This window comes from Chlorocebus sabaeus, chromosome 10, assembly GCF_047675955.1.
Source record: "Chlorocebus sabaeus isolate Y175 chromosome 10, mChlSab1.0.hap1, whole genome shotgun sequence".
Lineage (NCBI taxonomy): Eukaryota > Metazoa > Chordata > Mammalia > Primates > Cercopithecidae > Chlorocebus > Chlorocebus sabaeus.
The window spans coordinates 111,471,273-111,494,064 of record NC_132913.1 but is presented as its reverse complement, the minus strand read 5'-3'; the positions used below and the strand labels follow the sequence as shown (position 1 = coordinate 111,494,064).

The 22,792-nt window shown below is 43.4% G+C and overlaps 1 protein-coding gene across 1 annotated transcript in view; it reads left to right on the top strand.

Annotated features, from left to right (window-relative positions):
- Positions 1-22,792, top strand: part of SERPINE2 (serpin family E member 2) — a 66,026-nt gene that overhangs the window by 29,383 nt on the left and 13,851 nt on the right. Inside the window, exons 2-4 of the mRNA XM_007966455.3 lie at positions 9,110-9,390; positions 12,975-13,202; positions 19,356-19,553. Coding sequence (XP_007964646.1) covers positions 9,132-9,390; positions 12,975-13,202; positions 19,356-19,553 — 685 coding nt within the window. The 5' untranslated portion in view covers positions 9,110-9,131. The remainder of the gene's footprint in view (positions 1-9,109; positions 9,391-12,974; positions 13,203-19,355; positions 19,554-22,792) is intronic.

Genomic DNA, 22,792 nt, shown 5'->3' with positions numbered 1-22,792 from the left:
TCTGAGTCTTAAATAGTCTAAGGAAGTTACAAAGATACAGACAGGGCTTCATCAAGGTAGCAGTGTTTGACTGTTTTCTTAGCTTGGTTCTTGAGACTTTCTAAATAGTTGCTGAAATACAAATCAGAGTATTTCCGGTCTTGAACACTGAAGAAGACCAGAAGAAGAGAGCCAGCATTTACTGAACACTTGCTCTGAGCCAGGTATTAGGCTGCTTACTATGTCTTTCTGTTTGCACCTATTGAATTCCCATGGCCACCCTTGAGATACGATTTCTGATATGGCAGAGGACAAAGCTAAGACGGATAAAGATTGTGACTTGCCTTGGATCTCTTGGTTAATGGGTAGTAGGATTGGAATTTGAACCTTAGGTGTATTTTCCCAGAAACTTAGAGGAAAATAGAATAAATATCCTGTAATCTTGAATTTTAAAAGACAGACTGCTAACAAAACTCCAATCCCCTCCTTCCCCCTAGCCTTTTCCCATCAACCCAAAGAGATTTCAGAACATATAATATGTGGATAAAAGGCACTTGACGTCAGAGTGTACTTCACAATAAAATATATGTCTTTTTGTTGCAGGAACCATTTGGATATTGCTGCCATACTTTTCAGCGGCTGAAAAGTTATTTCCTAAACATTTTTAGGTTCCTTTTTTGCCAAATTAATTAGCGTCATAGAATGAGCATACACTTTGAAGGCAGACAAAAATTTAAGAAGTCCGATGTCTCTTTCTCCAGTAACCTGAAAGAACACAGGTTAAAACCATCAAGCTGCTGTCTCCTTGATCCGTTGGCATTTCCTGTTTGTTCTCTAAATTTTAAAGACGCTGAGTCATTTTGATAATACTCAGTACACTTCCCAAGGATAACCAAGACGCACTTTAGTTTGCTTGTTCACCTGATTTGGTATCATAAGAAAATGTGGTGGATGTTTGGAAAATGAAGACAGGTCTTAGTGGACATTATTTCAGTATTGCTTATATAGGTTTGAGAGACAGAGACCCTGTGTGAGGCTTAACCCCGATTACTTGTCCATTAACAATTACTGTCAACTTACAGAGACAGCCTTAATCTCCACGGGTCACCTCCTGAAGAGTCTCTAGAATGCCTCTTGCCAAACACCCTTAAGAGTGTTGGCAAAGTACTGTTGGGAAACATTTGTTCTGAATGCTGGACAGCACGATTCTACTTAAGGCCATTCAGAAGTCTCAGTTTGGCAGCCCCAAACCTTTCCTGTACATTTTTATTTATTCATTTATTTATTTTTGAGACAGCGTCTCACTCTGTCACCTGGGTTAGAGTGCAATGGCACCATCTCAGCTCACTGCAGCCTCTGCCTCCCGGGTTCAAGAGATTCACATGCCTCAGCCTCCCGAATAGCCGGCATTACAGGCACGTGCTGCCACACCCGGCTGATTTTTGTATTTCTAGTAGAGACAGGGTTATGCCATGTTAGCCAGGCTGGTTTCGAACTCCTGGCCTCAAGCACGCTGCTCACCTCGGCCTTCCAAAGTGCTGGGATTATAGACGTGAGCCACTGTGCCCAGCCTGTACATTTACTTCTTTGGGAAGCTGTGACAGGAAAAGCTGTTGAGGGATGTCATGATTCGGACACAACATGCCTGCTGTTTTTCTCCACCTGCTCTAACCCATGTAGATTAATAACGGGTCTTAGGTTCCAAGAACCAGGATCCTAGCAACAGGAGGCTAGGATAGCAAGACTTTCCCAGTGCCTGAGAAGGTGTCACCTTTCACTGAGGGACAGGGAGGGGAGAGGCTGAGATAAATGCGGGGACTCTCCTTGCCGGGTTGTGTGTCAGTTGTTTATCGCTAGCATCTGTACTGTTAGGATTCCATTTTTAGGCTGGGCTTGATTCAGGAGACTCTCTGCTGTCACACGAGGGCAATGCACTTTGATTCTGCCAGCCCAGCTTTTAATGCTCAGCAGACAACTTTTTCTCGTCATCATCCAGTGAGCCTCCCTCCATCTAGATGGCCATGGGAGGCAAACCGATTCAGTGTCAGCAGCTGGTCTTTCATAATTTGATTTTCCAGTGATGTGTGAGCCATCAGTGTAAAACAGTGTCAGCAGTCTGGCTTTCATAATTTGAATTTCAGTATTTGGATATAGTCCAGAGAGGGGTGCAAATGAACTTTGGATTTTCCTTATCACTGTTGCTCAGCATTTCCACAGTTAATTTAGAGTTTATTAGATAAGGGTGCTCAGTGCTACTGTTTCTCACTAAAAGGAACCAGAGCTCCCTAGAGAAGTGGCTGATTCCATCTGGAACAGAAGATACATAAGATGAGCCTAAACCTCTAGTCAAACTGGAAAGCAAGGAGGCTAAGAAGACTTTAGGGTTGTATCAGAAGGTTTAAGAACCAATGTGAAGAGGCTCATTTTGAGCATCAATAAGAATAATATTTGCAGTGTGGATCAAGACCCTTAAAGTCTGTTGAAAAACATGAGTTTATAGTGATACAGAAAACAAAACAAAACCCTCTGGTCAAAATGGGTTGCTATTTTGAATTATTTTGAAAACTGTTAGATATGGGAAATGAATGAAGAATTTATCCTGCCCTTGTAACATAAAATGAACCTCAGGGCAACCAAGTAGTTGATTATGGAAAACTTCTTTTTATCTAAATATTCTAATTAATAAGTAAGGAAGGAAAGTTAGGATTGTAACAGCACCCACGTTTGGTAGCTTTTAATGAAACAGTACACTTAGGCAGTCATCATGAGCAGCTGCTAACACCACAAAAAAGACAGTCAGTTACTATCTACTGATTTCACCACCCTCGACGGCACCTCTACAAAGTATGCTTGCAAAAAGAGAAAATCGACTTGAATCTGATCAGTCCCTGTGGTTGGGGTCAGCAGGCTTTTCACATGGAGGGCCACATGATATCTGTCTTTGGCTTTGCAGGCTATACCGTCTCTGTTGCAGCCAGGCACCTCTGCTCGGCTCCCTATCATAGCACAAATGCACCTGTAGACAAAACAAAAAGTGTGGCCAGATCTGGCCCATGGGCCGTAGCTTGCAGACCCCTGCTCTAGCTCTAACAGTTTACAGGAGCGACAGCCGACAGAGGAACTTGTTGAACAGCATCACATTAATGCAGTTAGTAAAACCTACCCTAGGGAAACTCTACAGGGCAAATAACCTGGTTTCTTCAACACAACAATTCCAAGGGAAAGAAAAATGAAGCAACTAGGAGATGAAAAACAAAACAAAACAAAGGCAGGAGATGTAACCAGTTGCAATGTATGGAGCTCACTTAGATCCTAATTCAAATATACTATAAAAAAGAAGAAGACAGTTAGAAAAAACATGAACCTGGGCTAGATATTCAACGTGTTAAGGAGTTATTTTGCGGTGATAATGATGTTATGGATATATATTTGAAATCCTTAGGCTTAGACTATATGAAATTATTTTGAATTATATGATGTCTACAGTTAACTTGAAAATCATCTTTGATTTGAGTAGAAATAAACCAAGGCATGAGTTGATAATTGCTTTTTCTGTATGTTGAATATGGGGGGAGTATTAAATATTTGCATATATTTGATAACTCCCATGATATAATGTTTTTAAAAATACCCATTTTGTAAAACATGATCACTTTAAACCTTTTATAGAGAATGAGAGGGGATGGAGAACTTTTCCTTCATTAGACGCTTCCGTGTCCTCCCAAAATACGTGTGCACCCTCCAGCTATGAATGGACCCAGAAGAGTCTTTCCAGTGGCTTTTCCTACCAAACTGACTGCCTACAACTTATTTATTGTGCTACATAGAGCAGACTAGTGTCATATTATTTATCATTTGTTCGTGTACTATATGTAAACTATTTTATTTCATAAAAAGGAAAATTTGTTAGGTCGAAAATGAGCTTCCTGTTTTGTGACTGTCTATCTTGGTCTCCACTGTTCAGTTGTTCAGCACCGGTTCCAGGCTAAGGGGTCTGGTCACAGGTGCTCAAGCAGCCTGGAGAGGTGATGGCAGTGGCGGCTATGGTGGGGTGTGAAGCAGCAGGGAGCAGCGGGAGCGAGGCACGCTGGGATGTGGGTGCCCAGCCCATAAGGCGTGGCGGCTGTGCAGAACGTTTGCCGTGGGGGGTGAGGGCCCAGTAGTACCAGAACTTTCATTCCTTTTCATTTTTCCTGAGAATAACCCTAATCTAGACTTGTGACTTTTTTGACTTTTAGTTGCTAAAATTATTTTTAGAACACACTGTATTGCACAGCAAACACTTTCTGGATTAGTCCCACAGGTCAACCTCTGATTTCGTGTCTACCAATGAATGGTAAGGCCCTAAGCTGACCCTGTGGGCACCAGGATTCTAAAGTCCCTGCTTTCTGTGAGCTTCCAGTCTACTTGGGAGGAAAGAAAACACACTTGGAAAACAACCAAAATGAGGCATGCAAATGGGAAATGCTATAGGAATTCAAAGAAGGGAAAAAAAGAACCCCATCTTTAACGATCAGGAAAAGTATAACACACCGTGGAAGGAGTTGGGTAGAAGTGTCACAGTTGCTAGGTGGGGGCTAAGGGAGAGAAGCAGAGGTGCAGGCTTGGGTAAGCAAGCTCTATCAACAGAAACTATGACTCTCGAAAAAGAGAAGATTTGGTAGATTTTTGGAGACTAGTGCCCCTCCCCACCAGTGGATAATTTTTCTGAACAATGAATTGAAAACAGGTAGCAAACTGTTGAAAAGCATAGCACCGAAATTCAGCAGAGAGTTTGAGGATTTGAGCTGCATATTTGAGCATCACCTGTGTAGAAGAGAGGGGGGACGCCATTGGGTTTATAGAGTGGGTCCCTCTAATGTCTGCAATTAGCAAGTGGTCTATTTATAAATGTTAGGGATATATTTTGAGTCTGGCATTTCCAAAACTACCATCCCATTATTTACTACATTAAATCATGGTTAAAGCTCAAAGCAGTACCCAACTGTTTCATAAACATTCCCTATACTGGAAAGGAGAAAGGTTTGAAGTAAGAGAAACTAGAAGAACATAGGGAAGGAGATACCTGGCATTTGGAAGGATATGCCTGTGGTGATGGCTCTATTGATTGGCTTATGATCTTCCCTCCAATGATGGCCTACAGACTTATTTTTACTGTTGTGAAAACAATATTCAAGCAAACGATAATCTTCCATTTTGTTGCTATGCAGTACATTTGGGCAGCACTCATTTCTCTCTGATTTGAAAGTTTAAAAGTGTAATTTCTCTTAAAAAGGAAAATAAACAGGAGGTTTCTATGTACTTCCCATTATGGCATCTGCTTGTTCCAGAGATCAAGCATTTCAAAGCTTGAGAACTCCAAGTTACTTCATGTAAGCGACTGTCTATTTGGACATGAGTGTGTTTCATTGTTAGGAATTATGCAGGCCTAAAGTAATTTATAGATCAACACCCCCTCTCCTGGTTACTGAACTGTGAAGAAAAATGAAAGCTTATTCTTAGACACGTATATAAGCCAGGTGAGTTTAGACGAGTGAGCATTTGGCCAAGGAGAAGTTGTGCTCAGCACATCAATCAAAAATAGTTCTGATTCCAAGTTCTGCATAGCTCTAACACTGTCCCAGTGCGCTTTTATGAAACTGTACATAGACAGCTCTCAAAAACTTCCCAAGTCCAAGAAACCCAGAAAAACACCCATAACGGCTTTCTTCCATGTCATAGTAAAACTGTTCTTTTAGCAAAAATTTATAACCAAGCAGAATTCTTCTAAATAAGTTAGCTATTTATTTGGGAGACTGTCCTTGTGACTTTAAGACATTGGAGCTGTTAGATTTCTTATTGTCACTGATTCTTTCACCCTGTTTTTACAATGTTCTCTCTCTGTCTCTCTCTCTATATATATATATATCTATATATATATATAGATATATATGGGTATATATATAGAAAATATATATCTGTAGTATTTGAGATATATATATATAGAAAATGTATATCTATATATATATAGAACAGATATATATATGTGTGTGTATATATATCTGTAGTATTTGAATCTATCAACTTTAAGCTACCAGAGGCAAAACCAGTTTAATGTCCATGCCTTGTGAATCCAAATTCTGATATTTATTCAAATATTCACTAATCTAGGAGGATTTCTTTGGGGAGGCTTCAGGAATACAGATTATAGCGGGCTGAATGTAGACACCAGAATATACTATAATGCAAGAGTCAACAATTGAGAGGGATAAAGTTGGTCACTGGATTTGGCCATTTGTAACAAAAATTGTACACAGTGTTTTATACTTGTGATGACTTTGTGCTATATTAAATTTTAAAGGGGATATTTATTGCCCAAAAGAAAGAAAAGGCAAGAGGGAAGAAGGAAGGGGAGAACACCATTTCTAGTTTTTAAATGAAATGAATAAAGCTTCCGTGGTCATGATTTGGATGCTCTCCAAAGTCCAGTAGGCTCCAGGAAACTCAAGGGATTGTCGTGGCATTAGAGCCAGTCCTAGGTGCCAAAGTCAAAATAGGCCATGCTGGCCAGTTGAGCCCAAGCGGGAGCAGCGTATGTAGGTCACTTACATGTTTTGAATTTAGACAGGCTGAGTTTATACAATTGTTGTACAATTAAGCTCTGGAGAAACACGGCACATTCTAAATCTTTAGAAAAGCGCTTGTTTCACAACACATAAGAAACTTGCAACGTCAACTGAGATGATGGCCTCAGTGTGAAGTTCACGGTGGGGCCCCCTGTGTCGGGGAGCCGGGCAGGGAGTTCTGTGTGAGCCCACAGTCCTTGCTGAATGTAGTGATGGCTCTTCCCTCAGAGAGTGTCTTGAGCTGACTGTGAGGATCAGAATTAAACACAAGCATTTTCGTAGCCACACTCCATAAACACTATTTTGATGCAGTGAGAAATTAATTAATAAAAATAGAAAGCATTTACGAGCCATCGGATTAATCTCACAAGTGTTTATTGAACATCTCCTACTCCCTAGGATGGGAAGCACAGAAAGTGCATAGAAAGGAAGGCAAGGAGACACCAAATACGGGGCCAGTTCTGCCTAACACTGTGGTTGTGCCCGTGCCCTCCCCCAGAGCACACAGAGACACGATTTCCCCCTCCCTCCAGGTCACCTGTCTCTTAGAAGGCTCCCCTCTGTTGTATTCTCTGCAGTCACCCCCAACCTCCCACACGTAACAACAGAGAGGGACACATTGACTCCACGGGAGACTTGTGCTCAGCAGGAGCTCGGGCCTCTCAGGGAAGAACTGAATTAGCAACATCACAAATGCTGCTTTTGTTTTACCAGCTGCCACTGTTAAGTTCTTACTTAATGAAAGTATTTGCGTTTCCATAAATACATGTAAATTTCCTACCTCTTACTTGTCATAGCCAGAGAAAGCTCTGTGAGTGGTGATTAAGGAGGGAAGCTTCTTTAAAACAAATCACTGTAGTTGAGAACATCCATGTAAGCAACACCATCCTCAAAATTGGTGAATTTACCAATTGTCCTACCCTATTGTACCTTTAAAGCAGTCGCTTAAGTTTATTTTAATTAATCATTCTTTAATTTTAAAAGCAGTGTGCTTATGGTAAAAGAATCAAGCACATGTGATTATAAGATAGTAATAGCAACCCAAGGGATTCACTCCCATGTTTGAAATCCTCCAGAGGTTTCTTGTGACCCTTGGAATGAAATCCCAGTGCCTTTCCAGGCTCTACAGGACCTTCCCAGATCTTAACTCTCCTTTGGCTTCACCCACCTGTCTCCCTTCTTTACTCCACGACCTTGACTTCACATCCACACTGGCTTCTAATACACCAAGTTTATTCCCATTTCAGGGCTTCGGCCCTGCTCTCCCTCTGCCCAGCGTACTGTACCCATCAGAGTGTGGCTGGCTCCTTCCCCCATTCAGGTCTCATCATCCATGTCCCTGCCATAGAGGTGGCTTCCTGACCACCCTATCTAATGACCACCTCCCGACCCCGCCAGCCCTTCGTCCACTCACGTCCCTGTATTTTATTATTGTGCTTTTTATCCTTTTCTGAAAATGCTTTATTGCTTGCTGGCTTATTTTCTGTCTCCCTTCTAGACTGTAAGCTCGGTGAGGGTGGGAGTCTTGTCCAGTTAGTTACGTCATATGCCTAGCGCTTATAAAAGGGCCCAACATACAGTGGACGCTCAGTAAATACTGGTTTAATTGGATGAAAGGCATTTATGAGAATTAAATAATGATTAGGCCGAGCATGGTGGCTCATGCCTGTAATCCCAGCACTTTGGGAGGCCGGATCACTTGAGGCCAGACATTCGAGACCAGCCTGGCGAACGTGGTGAAACCTCGTCTCTACTAAAAAAAAAAAAGAAAAAAGAAAAAAATTGCCAAGTGAGTTGGCGCACACTTGTAATCCCAGATACTCAGGAAGCTGAGATATGAGAATCACTTGAACCTGGGAGGCGGAGGTTGTAGTAAGCCAAGATTGTGCCACTGCACTCCAGCCTGGGCAACAGAGTGAGACTGTCTCAAAAACAAAATAAAAATAAAAATAAAACAACCGAGAATTAAATACTGATTAGTATAGGACCTGGCACATTGTAAGGACCCAAGAGATGAAAGTTTGCTTCTTTTCCCTCCTCACCTCCCCAAGATGTGTTTTGAAAACTGATTTAATTACACTGTTCTGTCTTAAATGTATTCATATGGCATTCAATTATGCTGAGTACAGTCAAGCATACCTAGGTGAGTACAAAATGGTCTCCCAGGCCAGGTACAGTGGCTCATGCCTGTAATCCCAGCACTTTGGGAGGCTGAGGCAGGCAGATCACTTGAGGTCAGGAGTTTGAGACCAGCCTGGCCAGCATGGTGAAATCTCATCTGTACTAAAAATACAAAAATTAGCCGGGCGTGGTGGTGCATGCCTGTAATTCCAGCTACTCAGGGGGCTGAGGCAGGAGAATTGCTTGAACCCGGGAGGCGGAGGTTGCAGTGAGCCGAGATGGCGCCGCTGCACTCCAGCCTGGGCAAAAGAACAAGTCTTCATCTGGAAAAAAAAGAAAAAAAAAAACAGAAACAAAAAAGTAGTAAAGTACCCATTTAAATATTTTTTAACTTACTTTTTCAGGTCGTCCTTGGCGGAAGGAACCATGAACTGGCATTTCCCCCTCTTCCTGTTGGCCTCTGTGACGCTGCCCTCCATCTGCTCCCACTTCAACCCTCTGTCTCTCGAGGAACTAGGGTCCAACACGGGGATCCAGGTTTTCAATCAGATTGTCAAGTCGAGGCCTCATGACAACATCGTGATCTCTCCCCATGGGATTGCGTCAGTCCTGGGGATGCTTCAGCTGGGGGCAGACGGCAGGACCAAGAAGCAGCTCACCACGGTGATGAGATACGGCGTGAATGGTGCGTGTGCACAATTGCTCACTGGCGGGGCCTTTGCCTGAGTCTTGTGACCGCAGGGTTTATGGCTTGGTTTTTGCTGACAGCCCCAAGAAGCAGAGCAGCCAGAAGAGGTTTTGCTGGTGCCACTTGGGGCTTGGGGTCAGTCTTTTCTAAAGCACAAATAGCGTGGTGCTGGCAGTTAGGAGAACTAGACTCTGGTCCCTTTTCTGTACTTTCGGAGCTTGTCACTAGGTCTCCCTTCCCGAGGCTCCAGCCCTCATTCCTGCAGGGGACGCTTCCTGGCTCACCACCTCCATGGCGCCCAGGGCTGAGTTGCACTGTGGTTGTAGGTGTGCTTGTAAAGCATGTGAGAGGAGCTGGGAAGGGGTGGCTGTGGGGGACCCAGGGGCCCTGTGGTGGTGGAGCCATCCTGGGTCCTGATTGTGGCGGTGGCCACACAAATCTGCACAGAACCCCCTCCCCAAGCCTACAACAGGAGTATATGGAAAATGAGTGAAGTCTGAATGCACCCTGTGGACTGACCTGATGGAAATTCCCTGATGCAACGACAGTACCATTGGGAAGACTGGGTGAAAGGCACGTGGGACTTCCCTGCATATTGTTTTGCCATTTCCTATAAATCTATAATTATTTCAAAATATAAAGCTAAGAAAAGACTTGGAACCAACCCACATGCCCATCAATGATAGACGAGATAAAGCAAATGTGGCACATATACACCGTGGAATACTATGCAGCCATAAAAAAGGATGAGTTCACGTCCTTTGCAGGGACATGGTTGAAGCTAGAAACCATCATTTTCAGCAAAGTAACACAAGAACAGAAAACCAAACACCACATGTTCTCACTCATAAGTGGGAGTTGACCAATGAGAACACATGGACACAGGGAGGGGAACATCACACACCGGGGCCTGTCGAGAGGTGGGGGGCAAGGGGAGGGAAAGCATTAGGACAAATACCTAATGCATGCGGGGCTTAAAACCTAGATGACAGGTTGATGGGTGCAGCAGAGCACCATGGCACATGTATACCTATGTAACAAACCCGTACATTCTGCACATGCATCCCAGAGCTTAAAAAAAATAGATAGATAGATAGATAGATAGATATGTAGCGAGAGAGAGAGCTAAAAAATTGTTTTAAAGTAAGGCCGAATGAAAAAGGTTTAGTTTGATTTAACAAAAAACCTTTCTTAAATGACCCATTTAACTGCACGAGCTTCATCCTCTGGCACTGTTTTGCTTCAGCTGAGGGGTCTTGCCCAGAGCCGTGTCCTGTCTGCTGTCTCCCTGACTGCAGCTCGCAGGGGAGCAGGACTGGCTCCCCCACTCTTCCGGGCCACCAACACCCTCTGCGACCTTGCAAAAGTCACATTCACATCTAGGTCTGCTTACTTTGTTGGAAACAAGGGAGTCTTCCTGCCCATGTTCTTCCACCCAGGCTGGCCCGAAAGTTCTGAGAATCTTGTCTGCACTGGCATCGTCAGCTGGAGAGTAAGATCAGGGAGGTGGCGATTTGTGCCCTTCAGTGCCTCGCTCTGCACCCACCTCCAACTCTGCTCAGCGTGGCCTCCAGGGCTGCCAGCACCAAATGCCTAATCTCACTGCTCTGTTGATGCAGCATTACACTTCTGCATGAGTTTGCAGTTTGTTCACCTGTTGGAAGCATAGAAGGACTAAATACTTGGAACACACTGTTCTGCCCCTTGCTTGGAAGTTCAGAAAACTCTTGGTGATTTATAACTTCGTGGCGAATCACTGCTAATATTTATGGCCTTTCCTAGTGTGATCCAGGCCGTGTCGGCCGAGACAATTCCAAAATAGCAACTGGATTTTTGTTGTTTATTTTAATGCTGAGCCACACTGATTTTAAGCCATTATTTCTGAAGTTCTAACAATATTGGCCTGTTGGCCATCCACCACTGCCTCACCCCTACCCCAAAAGGGCCAGGAGCTGGCAATTGGCCTTGGAAGTGTCTTTCAGCCTCTAAAGCCTGCCGTTTTCTTACTTGTAGAATGGGCCTGCACCGTAGAACAATTGTAAGGTGTGGTCATGAGCGTCTAAGAGAGGGCCATGCACTTTGTAAAGTCCTACACACGCCCCTCTTTGTGGGCCCTGAGAAGACGGCCCCACCCTGTGTAAAGGGTCTGAAGAGCATGTACATTCAGAGTGACAAATCGGCTCTTTAGGGGACCATCAAGGTGACTCCGGCAGGATGTTTTAGGACAGTGTCATTTTGAAGAGACCCCAAGCGATGAAGAAGGATCTGTAATTTGAGCTCTCTGTAGAAACATATTGCATCCTTATAACTTATTTGCGTCTTTTTCACCCTCTCAAACTAAATGGAGCATGTATGAATGGCTCATGTAAAATAAAGCTTATATTGCCATAAAATTAATCTCCTTCCTCTTTGAGCTTGATACCAAGTAAAAACCACATTGTTCTGGGTGGTGGCACATGGTAATTTTTTATAGTCTTTCTAACGCTTATTTTATTCATTTTTTTTCCAAAGTAGAAAAAACGAAATTACATTGTTAAATCTTTGGCAAGAAAGGAAGTAGCGCTTAATAATGTTAGACAAGAAAGAGAGAAAGAATTAGGAAGTTCGCTTTGATTTATTCCCCCTTGGCTATAGAACTGAGGACTGTACCGCCGGGCGCGGTGGCTCACGCCTGTAATCCCAGCACTTTGGGAGGCCGAGGCGGGCGGATCACAAGGTCAGGAGATCGAGACCATGGTGAAACCCCGTCTCTACTAAAAAATAGAAAAAAATTAGCCGGGCGCAGTGGCGGGCGCCTGTAGTCCCAGCTACTCGGGAGGCTGAGGTAGGAGAATGGCGTGAACCCGGGAGGCGGAGCTTGCAGTGAGCCGAGATTGCGCCACTGCACTCCAGCCTGGGCGACAGAGCGAGACTCCGTCTCAAAAAAAAAAAAAAAAAAAAAAAAGAACTGAGGACTGTACCAGCATTCATACTGATCTGGTGCCCAGAAAGGCTACCATGAGAATGAGGTCTGCATTGGGAAGGTGGCGAGAGCACCTGGAATACCGCTGTTTTGATGCAGAAGCACAATTGACTTTTGAGAGCTTCAGTGGTTAGACTTTAACCCCCTTCTCTCCTTTTCTTAAGAAATAAGCCCCTAAGAGGACAGAGACTTAGTTTCTTGCTACTCATAGCTATCCTGTTTGTACTGTCCTTTTATTTTTATTTTTGAGACAAGGTCTTGCTTAGTCACCCAGGCCGCATGCAGGGACGCGATCAAGGCTTACTGCAGCCTTGACTTCCTGGGCTCCAGCGATCCTTCCACCTCAGCCTCCTCAAGTAGTTGGTATCACAGGTGTGCTACCATGTCCAGTTAATTTTGTATTTTTGGTAGACACAGGGTTTTGTCATATTACCCAGGTTGGTCTTAAACTCCTGAGCTCAAGCAGTCCACCCACCTCAGCCGCTCAAATTGCTGGGATTACAGGTGTGAGCCACTGCATCTGGCCTGTACTGTTCTTACTTGCTGCAATATGAAAGATTTTTAAAACTTTTCTAGATTCTTATGGAAATACTGCTGTATTTTCTGGTTTCTCTTTTAGGAGTTGGTAAAATATTAAAGAAGATCAACAAGGCCATCGTCTCCAAGAAGAATAAAGACATTGTGACAGTGGCTAACGCCGTGTTTGTTAAGAATGCCTCTGAAATTGAAGTGCCTTTTGTGACAAGGAACAAAGATGTGTTCCAGTGTGAGGTCCGGAATGTGAACTTTGAGGATCCAGCCTCTGCCTGTGATTCCATCAATGCATGGGTTAAAAACGAAACTAGAGGTGAGTGGCCACAGTATGTCATATGATTGCATAGTTTGTGAATGAAAGCATGAGTTAGACTCCAGGGTTCAAAGTGGTGTCTGCAAGTCCAATCCAATGGCCTGTCGGTTGAGAAACTTCTGGACCCAGGGAAGCTCTGTTCGGTCTCCCACCTTCCCCTTCAATCTGCCATCGCTCACTGTGCTCCTGGGAGGTTTTTCTCCTGTAGTTTGGGCAACAGAACAGAATCCAGCCCCTCCACTGTCTCCTCTCCTTGCCATATCTGGTCTGCAGCATCCTTGCCCACAGGCTGTTGTCAGTTTGGAGGGTTTTCGTGCTCATTCCTTCCTGTTTTTGCATCTGCCTCTGCCTTTACCTGGAATGTCCTCCTCATCCTTCCAGATTGATTGATCCCTTTGCCTTCCAGGCCTCTTGCTTCTGCCATTGCCAAAGACATGGGTACCCTGTTGTCCGTTATGATTGGCACGCGATTACAGCTTTTACACATCCCTCCATTACAGCCCTTTCCACATCTCAAAATGATTACTCATTTGTAGGTGTCTCTTCTCCCATTAAATAAAGTAGAGTCTAATGTTGGTGTTTTAAAACTTAATTTGTAGGCCAGGCACAGTGGCTTATGCCAGTAATCCCAGCACTTTGTGAGGCCGAGGTGGGTGGATCACCTGAGGTCAGGAGTTCGAGACCAGCCCGGCCAACATGGTTTATCCTATCTCTACTAAAAATACAACAATAAGCCAGACATGGTAGCGGGCACCTGTAATCCCAGCTACTTGGGAGACTGAGGCAGGAGAATCGCTTGAACCCAGGAGGCGGAGATTGCAATGAGCTGAGATTGCACCCCTGCACTCCAGCCTGGGCGACAGAATGAGACTGTCTGAAACAACAATAACAAAAACAAACAAACAAAAACCTTAATTTGTAACCTGGAGGTCCAGGTGGAGACATGCAGGAGGAACTGTAGGTCTGAAACAACAGGAGAATGTGAAGCCTGGGAGTACAGACTTGGGACCCTTTTTCCTTTTTTTTTTTTTTTTTTTCTGGAGACAGGGTCTCGCTCTATCTCTTATGCCAGAGCGCAATGACGCAATCATAGCTCACTGCAGCCTCAACCTCCTGGGCTCAAGTAATCCTCCCACCTCAGCCGTTCCAGTAGCTGGAACTACAGGTGTGCACCACTACGCCTGGCTAGTTTTTTTTTTATTTTTTGAAGAGATGGGGTCTCACTGTGTTGCCCATGCTGGTCTTGAACTCTTGGGTTCAAGCAGTCCTCTCGCCTCAGCCTCCCAGAGTGCTGGGATTACAGGCATGAGCCCCCGTGCCTGGCCATAGAGCCTTTTTTCATAGAAGGGAGAGAGTCTATAGGGAGAAGAAGCCCAAAGACGAAACCTAGGGAAACTGTGGCCTTTCAGGGTGTGTTTCTTAAAGTGTGGTTACTGGTGTCCCTGCAGCAGAATTATCTGGGCTGTGAGTTGAGAAGGCAGATCCCTGGAGCCCAGCCCACTGCATTGGAATCTCCGAGGGCGTGGCTGGCAACTCCCAGTCTGCCTCTGCCTCCCATCACCATTCTTACACACCCAAATGTTGGAGACCCATTAGCAGAAGTAGTGAAGGGGCGGACAAAGAAGGCTCAGGGAGGGTGCAGGAGATCCCAGGTGACTTGGGTAAATTTGTGGCGTCCCTTCTTAGTGGGGCCTGGACCATGCAGTCTGGGTGCCCTTCCTAAAACCATAAACCATCAGGAGGCCAGCACATATGAGGGTGTTCAGTGGAGTTTCCAGGTGTCTGGCATCTGTAGGCTTGTGAAGAGTGGTCGGAAGCAGACGCCCTCAGGACGGGTTCTTGGTCCCGACTCTGTGGCTGGAGCTGTGTGACTGTGACATGTCATTTTGTCCTCTTAGCCGCTGCCTTGATCTGTAGAATGGTAATATTAAACCACATTAGTTAGACCATGTGGCAGTCTTCAGAGCACCTGGAGAAAACCCCCACGTGTGCTGGGAAGAAGCATGGAGACTCCTGCAGCACTTTGCAGCCCTGTCAGCCCTAACTCCCCTGTTTGTAACAAATATTTTTAATACTCTCTTTACTATTCTGAAATGAAATTCATACATCATATTACCCTATGCACACACACACATTTTTAAAAATTTGAGACAGTGCCAAACTGTAATACAAAGGAAAACAAAAGAAATGTCTATATGTAGTTCAGTAGGTAAACCCTTGGGTACAACTACACTCAAATACATAATAAAGTAGTCAGAGTCTCAGAATAATTGTGAATTGACAGCTATAAAAGCAGACAGAGACAGGCATGTTGTACTGGTGACTCATAAACATGAACTTTGTTACTATTGCTGATGTAGTTTTTTTCTGTAACGGTGCAAGACTCTTGATAAATTTCCGAACAAAACAAAGCACAGGCTCTGCTTGATTTGCATGGAAGTCACATTCCTGGCAAATTCGGCATACATGAAAAGGATGCAAAAAAAAAAAAAAAACCCACCCTGTGTTTACACACGAAAAAGAACGAGGTTCTGGGCTCGGATAATTATAAGTAGGTGTCCTACCAATGCAGAGATCCGGTGGGGTATTTAAAAGCCATGGGAGAAGCAGCACAATTCTTCACTGGATGGGACTGTTTTGAACATTGCAGGACAGATAGCATTTCTGGCCACTGGCCACTGCCCACTCAATTAAAAACATCCCTGCTGATTTCCAAAACTGCCTTTACCTGGGGTGAACTGCCCCCACTGAAAGGTACATGACCACATGGTAGAGCTCAGAAGTGACTTGGAGCTCAACTGTCTGTGTCCGGAAGATTGCTGGGTCTGTCTCACAGAAATGATAGTTCCTTCCCTACAGAGAGTGGGAGAGCCCAACACACAGGCCTTTTGCAGGACATCAGGGATGGGTCTGGCCTGTTGGCCTCTGCAGCCTCAGCGTCTCATCCTTGTACACTATGTTCCAGCCACACATGCCTCTTCCCAGTCCCCTTACTCACCATCCTGTCTCCTGCTGGAGAACCCCACACATACAGTCCTGCTGCCTACAGAGCTTTCTCTCCCTCTTCCCTGGTTAAGGTTGACTCGTTTCTGTACCATCCCACGAGTGGCAGGCATGAACATTTAAAGCACACGTTCTGAATTTGAATCTCGGTTCTGCCACATACTACCTGTATAACCTTGGGCAAGTTATTTAACCTTCCTGTGCATCAGCATTCTCATCTGAAAAATGGAGAGATGTAATAGTGATGCCTATTAGAATAATTCTGACAATATTAAGGCTGGTGTGATATGAATAATACATATAAAGCATTTAGCAAAGGGCCCTGCACTTAGTAAATGTTCAGCCAGCGTGAGCTATTTTTATAGCCATTATCTGAAGTCCCATCCATCTCAGACCTCGCCGACTAGGTCAGGTCACCCTCTTCTTATCCCTCCATAGCCTTGAGTAATTCCACTTTAAGGTATTTATTAAAATTGCAGCTGTATACTTTTCCAAGTTATTTTATGTCAGCCCGCACCTCTCTAATTCATAGTTTTTGAGGCCAGATTTCCTTCTTGGTTTCTTATTTAAGAGAGTACCAGGCATGTGGTAGGTAGGTAGGTATCCAAGGATGGACAGATGGACGGATGGATGGATAGATGGATGGATGGATGGATGGATGGATGGATGGATGATAGATGCCTATCTGTGGCAGTTACTGATGGCAGGTTTCCATGTACCTCTTTGCCTCTAAACTATGCATTTTCTTTTTATTTCTTCATGTCCCCATATTATAACTTAGTCCTCCCAGGGGCAATTGGAGGCATTATTTGTCTCTGTAAAAAGGGGCTAAGAACATTTCTTCAGACACTTATTGAGCACTGCCTGTATGCTCAGTGTAGTGCTAGGAGTAAGCAAAAAGTGAACGGCAGAGTCTCGTGCAGGTCTCAGTGTAGTTGGGGGAGACAGACACATTAAAATTGGCTAGAATAAAATACTGCAGGTGTCATGGTGGGGCCAGGCACTGGGCTTTACAGAAACCGAGAGCAGAGGCATCTCTTAGGAGGTGACGAGGATGATCAGACACGATTTAGAAGTCCAGGGGACCATTGAGCTCTGTGTTAAGGGCAAGTAGGAATTGAACTTGGTAATGTTCCCAGCAGAGGCAAGAAACAACATTCACTATTGGGAAGTCAATTACGAGCTTGCTAGTGGGATGTCATAAAGTTCTAACTTCGTTCCCACAGGACAGAGTGTGTTTGCAGCCAGCCTTGTGCTGAGTTGAATGATGGCTGTTTATGGCTTAGGTATTTTCCTTCCTTGTCCTGACTTAAGGCAGCGTTGGTGCCCCCTTGTGGAAGTAGTGAGTGGTGATGGAGCTGTCTTAGCAGCACACTGTGGGAAATGTCAGTGTTTATTTACCATGACTTATGTAAACACTTGTTTATTGTACATCAGAATCCTCTTGAGTTTCATTTAAAAGGACTTAATGCTCTCACCCCTGAATTAGATATTCTTGCTTCTTCAAAAGCTGTTGGTTTTACCCTCACCATGTAAAGTAGTATAACTTGCATTTATAGTATGCATTTATACACATACACACACACACACATATATATTTGAGCTAATAATGCAGTGAACTAAGTTTTAATAGCTTTGGGCATTAGTGATCCCTATTTAAAAACACACACACCTACAGACCCACACTTACACAACTGAACCTTCAAAGACCTCAGAATAATTGTGAAGCTACCTGTATAATAACTGTATAATAAAAGGAAGCTAACTGGAAGACCAAACCTTCAGCCACAGGTAGCATTTTGGAAGACTCAGCCATGGGTAGCATTTTGGAAGCATCCTGAAATGATAAGAGTTGTGTTCGCTCCTTCACTTCTGATACAAGTAAGATGGACCATTCCCAACATCTTGTAAAGAGCATTTTCCTTTAAAAGTAGGAGTTCTAGGACAGGCCTTATTTTTTCCTGTCTTTTTAAAGATATACTTTATTTTATTTTGTGTTTTTTTAGAGACAGGGTCTCATTCTGTCACCCAGGCTGGAGTACAGTGGTGCAATCATAACTCAACACAGCCTCGAACTCCTGGGCTCAGGCGACCCTCCCACCTCAGCCTCCCAAGGAGCTGGGATTACAGGTGCCTGCCACCATACCCAGCTGGCTAATATGTTTTTAATTTTAATTTTTTGTAGAGATGGGGTCTAGTTCTGTTTTCCAGGCTGGTCTCAAACTCCTAGCCTCAAGTGATCCTCCCTCCTCGGCCTCCCAAAGTGCTGGGATTACAGGCATAAACCACTGTGCCTGGGCTTTATTTTATTTTTCATTGACCCATAACAATTGTACATATATGGTGTATAGTGGTAATGCTTTGATACATGTATACAATGTGTAATGATCAAATTAGAGTAATTAACATTTCAGTTACCTCAAACATTTCTCATTTCTTTCTGGTGAGAACATTTAAAATCCTCTCTTCTATTGCCTGTAATATTAGCACCTTGCTTCATGCCTGATCCATAAACAAAGACACTGATTTTTTGTTTCCATTCTTCTTTAAGCAGTTATGAGGCCTTGTGATATCCAGAGATTCCAAAATAATGTTTGACGTTTCTAAAATCTTAAGAGAAATGAAGCATTCACCCTTAATAACATACAGGCTGAAGTGTTTATTTTTGACTGGGATTGAATTAAACCAAGTGGAGCAAAACAGAACAAAATTGCTTATCTTGTACTGACCAGAAACCCTTACTACCATTTATTGGCGCAAAAAAAAAAAAAAAAAAAGAAAGAAAGAAAAAAAAGAAAAAAGAAACAATTCATTATCAAATATAGCTTATTTGGATGAGTAAGATTTTTTTAAAAGCATGAACTTGCAGGGAATTGATAATTAAAGAATTCCTTGATGAAAAGTTTCGTAACCCCTAGCTAGGGGTTTCTAAAGTCTTTTCTGTTTCTCTTTTAACTTCTTTTTAACTTTAATATTTAGTGGGGGAGGGGGAACCTAGAAAGTACAAAGGGGTAGTTTTAGAAGATTCTCTTTAACATTCCTTAAAAATCCTTTGATTTTTCATTCTACTTGATGACAACTGCCATTTGCCCTCAAGCCGGCCACCAGTCCTGAGGTTATTTTTCCCTTGTTTGTTCTTTGGCTTCACAGATATGATTGACAATCTGCTGTCCCCAGATCTTATTGATGGTGTGCTCACCAAACTGGTCCTCGTCAACGCAGTGTATTTCAAGGGTCTGTGGAAATCACGGTTCCAACCTGAGAACACAAAGAAACGCACTTTCATGGCAGCCGATGGGAAATCCTATCAAGTGCCAATGCTGGCCCAGCTCTCCGTGTTCCGGTCTGGTGAGTTCATGCTCGGCGAGGCCTGTTCTAGGATATGCTGGCGGCAGAAAGGCCCTTGAGTGCTTTAACTTAACTCAAGAGTAAATCTAACTTTTCGTCTTTTAAAAAAGTGGGAAACAGAGCAGGATGCTGAGAGGCAGGATTTTTATAAAGCTCACGTAAATCTGTGTTATGTACAAAGGTGACTATGCATAGCATAATATGCATAATGTATGCATATGTTATGTACAAAAAGTATTAATGCATGGCATGTGTAGGCTTTTTGGTTGAAAACTTAAAGACAAAAGGACAATTCATGGAATAAGTATAAGTGAGCAGTAAACCTGTGAAGGCATCAGCAACTCATTAGCAGTCTTACATTACTAAATTAAAAATTGGATTTCTTTTTTACTTAACAGATTGGCAAAAATTAGAAAGGTTGATAAAATCCCTTGATGGCTTTGGTGGGGAGGAAGCAGGACCCTTGGGCACTGTTTGTGGCAGGGATCTGTGGTCTGAGGACTTCCTAGGGGTCCTGGCTCCGGCAGTCCCACTCCAGGGAATCTATACTCTGAACATAAGCACACACTGACAAATAAATATAAGCCAAATACAAATATACAGTGGAATGTATATGTGGTCATGAGACTTAGATTTATATAAGTGGAAGGATTATGCAATATATGGTTGATTTCAGAAAATGAGATATAGAACAGCAGATGTCCATCTTGTTTATGTAAAATTCTTTCTTTACATTAACATGTCTATAGAGATAGGTCTCAGAGGATGTTCAGTAAAAAATGTTAATGGTAGGATTTCAGAAAAATTATTTCTAAATTTGAAAAAAAAAAAGTTTTTTGAGATAGAGTCTCACTGTGTCACCCAGGCTAGACTATGGTGGCACAAGCATGGCTCACCACAGCCTTGACCTCTTGGACTCAAGCAGTCCTCCCACCTGAGCTTCTCATGTAGCTGGCACCACAGGCATGCACCACCACGGCCAGCTAATTTGTTTACTTTTTGTACAAATGGGGTTTTGCCGTGTTGCCCAGGCTAGTCTTGAACTCCTGGGCCTAAGTGATCCACCTGCCTTGGCCTCTCAAACTGCTGGGATTACAGGCATGAGCCACCGCGCCAGGCTCAAGTGAACTTCTAAAATCACTTTGCCTGGGATATGAGCAGGTCAATCTTTTGTACACACTTTACAGTCCATAAAAAAATAAAATAAAAAGTGAGGGGGCCCTCATTTACTATATGTTTCTCTTGCTGAAAAAAAAAAAAAAAACAAGTTAATAGTTCAAGATTAAAATGCAAGGATTCCATTAACATTCGTATGGAAGATTTAAAAATGTTTGTTTTTACAGAAATGTAACATGCATTTCTTGAGTAGACAGGATATTCTCAGAGAGTTACATGCCACGGTAGCTCTTCATTTGGAAGCTGATTTGCCTAGAATATATGTGTGTTTTATAGAAAATAATGCACAAATACATTCTTATTGTCAAAGTTTTAAACCCTACGGAACCCCCAGAGTGTGTTGGTATCTTTCCTCCACTTTCCCTGATTCGTGCCTCACTTCTTCACCCGCTTCCACCCTGCCCTGGGCCCCCTTGCTCTCTGGCTTCTTGCTGGGTTGGCTGGTGGGAGCCGGCAGGCGATAGGAAGGACAGAGGAGAAAGGGGTCAGGGTATTTACTTCCCAGGCCTCCGCTTACGGAGTCATGGGCCAGCTGCATTCCTCTACCAAAGGTTTCAGCTTCTGCCAGGCTTCTGCCCAAGAGCTCTTTCTCATTGGGTCACCACCCCCTCTTCCTTCCTCCCAGCCCAAGGCTAGCCATGGTGCCCACCGTTTCTTGTCCAGGGTACTGTCCATCATGTTTCTCTGTATCCTGTCTATGCTTTACAAGTGGTCCTTCATCAAATTCTGCCTAAATGACCCAATTTGATGTTTACTTTCTGCCCTCACTGATCTGTACCTAATTCGGACCAGAATAAGAAAGTCCCCTGCTCACTCCTGTTCTCATTCCCTCACAAGTAAACACGGCGAACGGCTTAGCTCACCCTTCTCAACCTCCTTTCCATGCCTGTCATCGGGTTTCACTGAGGAACCTGGAACTGGACGCGACTCTGTTCTGGGCCATGCAGCAGAGCGTGAGAGTGTCATAAGTTCCCTGTTTTCTTGCTTTGGCCAAAACCCAGCTTCTCATGATAAGACAGGGAAGGATTGTCTTGACAGGGCTGTGAAGAAAGCACTACCATTTACAGTGACCCCAGGTGGCTGTTTGTTTCCGTTTCCACAGACCGTCCGTCACTTTCTGCCTGTTTCCTCACTCTGACCTACAGGAGTGGCCTAGCTCGAACTGCTCTGTCCAGACCCACAGGGCCCAGGGTGCCACCTGTCGGATGCTTCCTGGGCCTCAGCCATGCCTCACTATTCCGGGTCACTTTGTCAAAACATTGTCATTCAGTTTATCTGCCTTCTTGACTGTTTTCCCCAAGATATCATCAAGGGCTCTGAGAATATTTGCTTGATCACAAAAGGAGAGTGAACACTAAGAAGAAAACCTTTCTGATTTATGCCCCGTAAAGTAGAAGCACTTCAAGGGTAGAAACTTTTCTATTAAGAAAAAAAGAAGCCTTAAAATCATTTTTAGTAGAATTCTATTTCACGCTCATTGCAAAATCCTCAGTATACCTCAATATATAATATATGTGGCAGAAAGTAAAAGTTCCCCTAAAATCCTGTTTCCTTGGATAAAAATTCCTATTAAGTATCAAGTACATCATTTGAGAACCTTTCTAGGGATATGTAAAATATGTCTGTGAAACTTTTTGCATACATACATAGGATTGTACTGTAATTTCTATTCTATGATCTGCTTTCATTAGACAGTGGACAACTTTTTGTGCCAATTCATAAGGATTTACTTGATTCTTTTATCAGCCACGTAATATTCCATAATATAAATGTATCTTAATATCCTATGGAAGGCCATTTGCTTTTTTTCTATAATAGCACTGCAGTGAGTATTCTTGTACATACATTTTTCAATACTTGCATCAGTAAATTTCTACAGGTAATTTCCTGGAATAGGGATGAATGGCCTAGGAATCTCCAAGTCAGTTGTTACAAATGTTTTATGGTTATGAATTTAGACATTTGATGCTTTATTTTGGAAAAAATCCCACAAAGAATAACATTTATATTTCCATCTTCTTTTCTCCTGAGTTTCCAGCTCATACCTGTCTGTTCACATGACG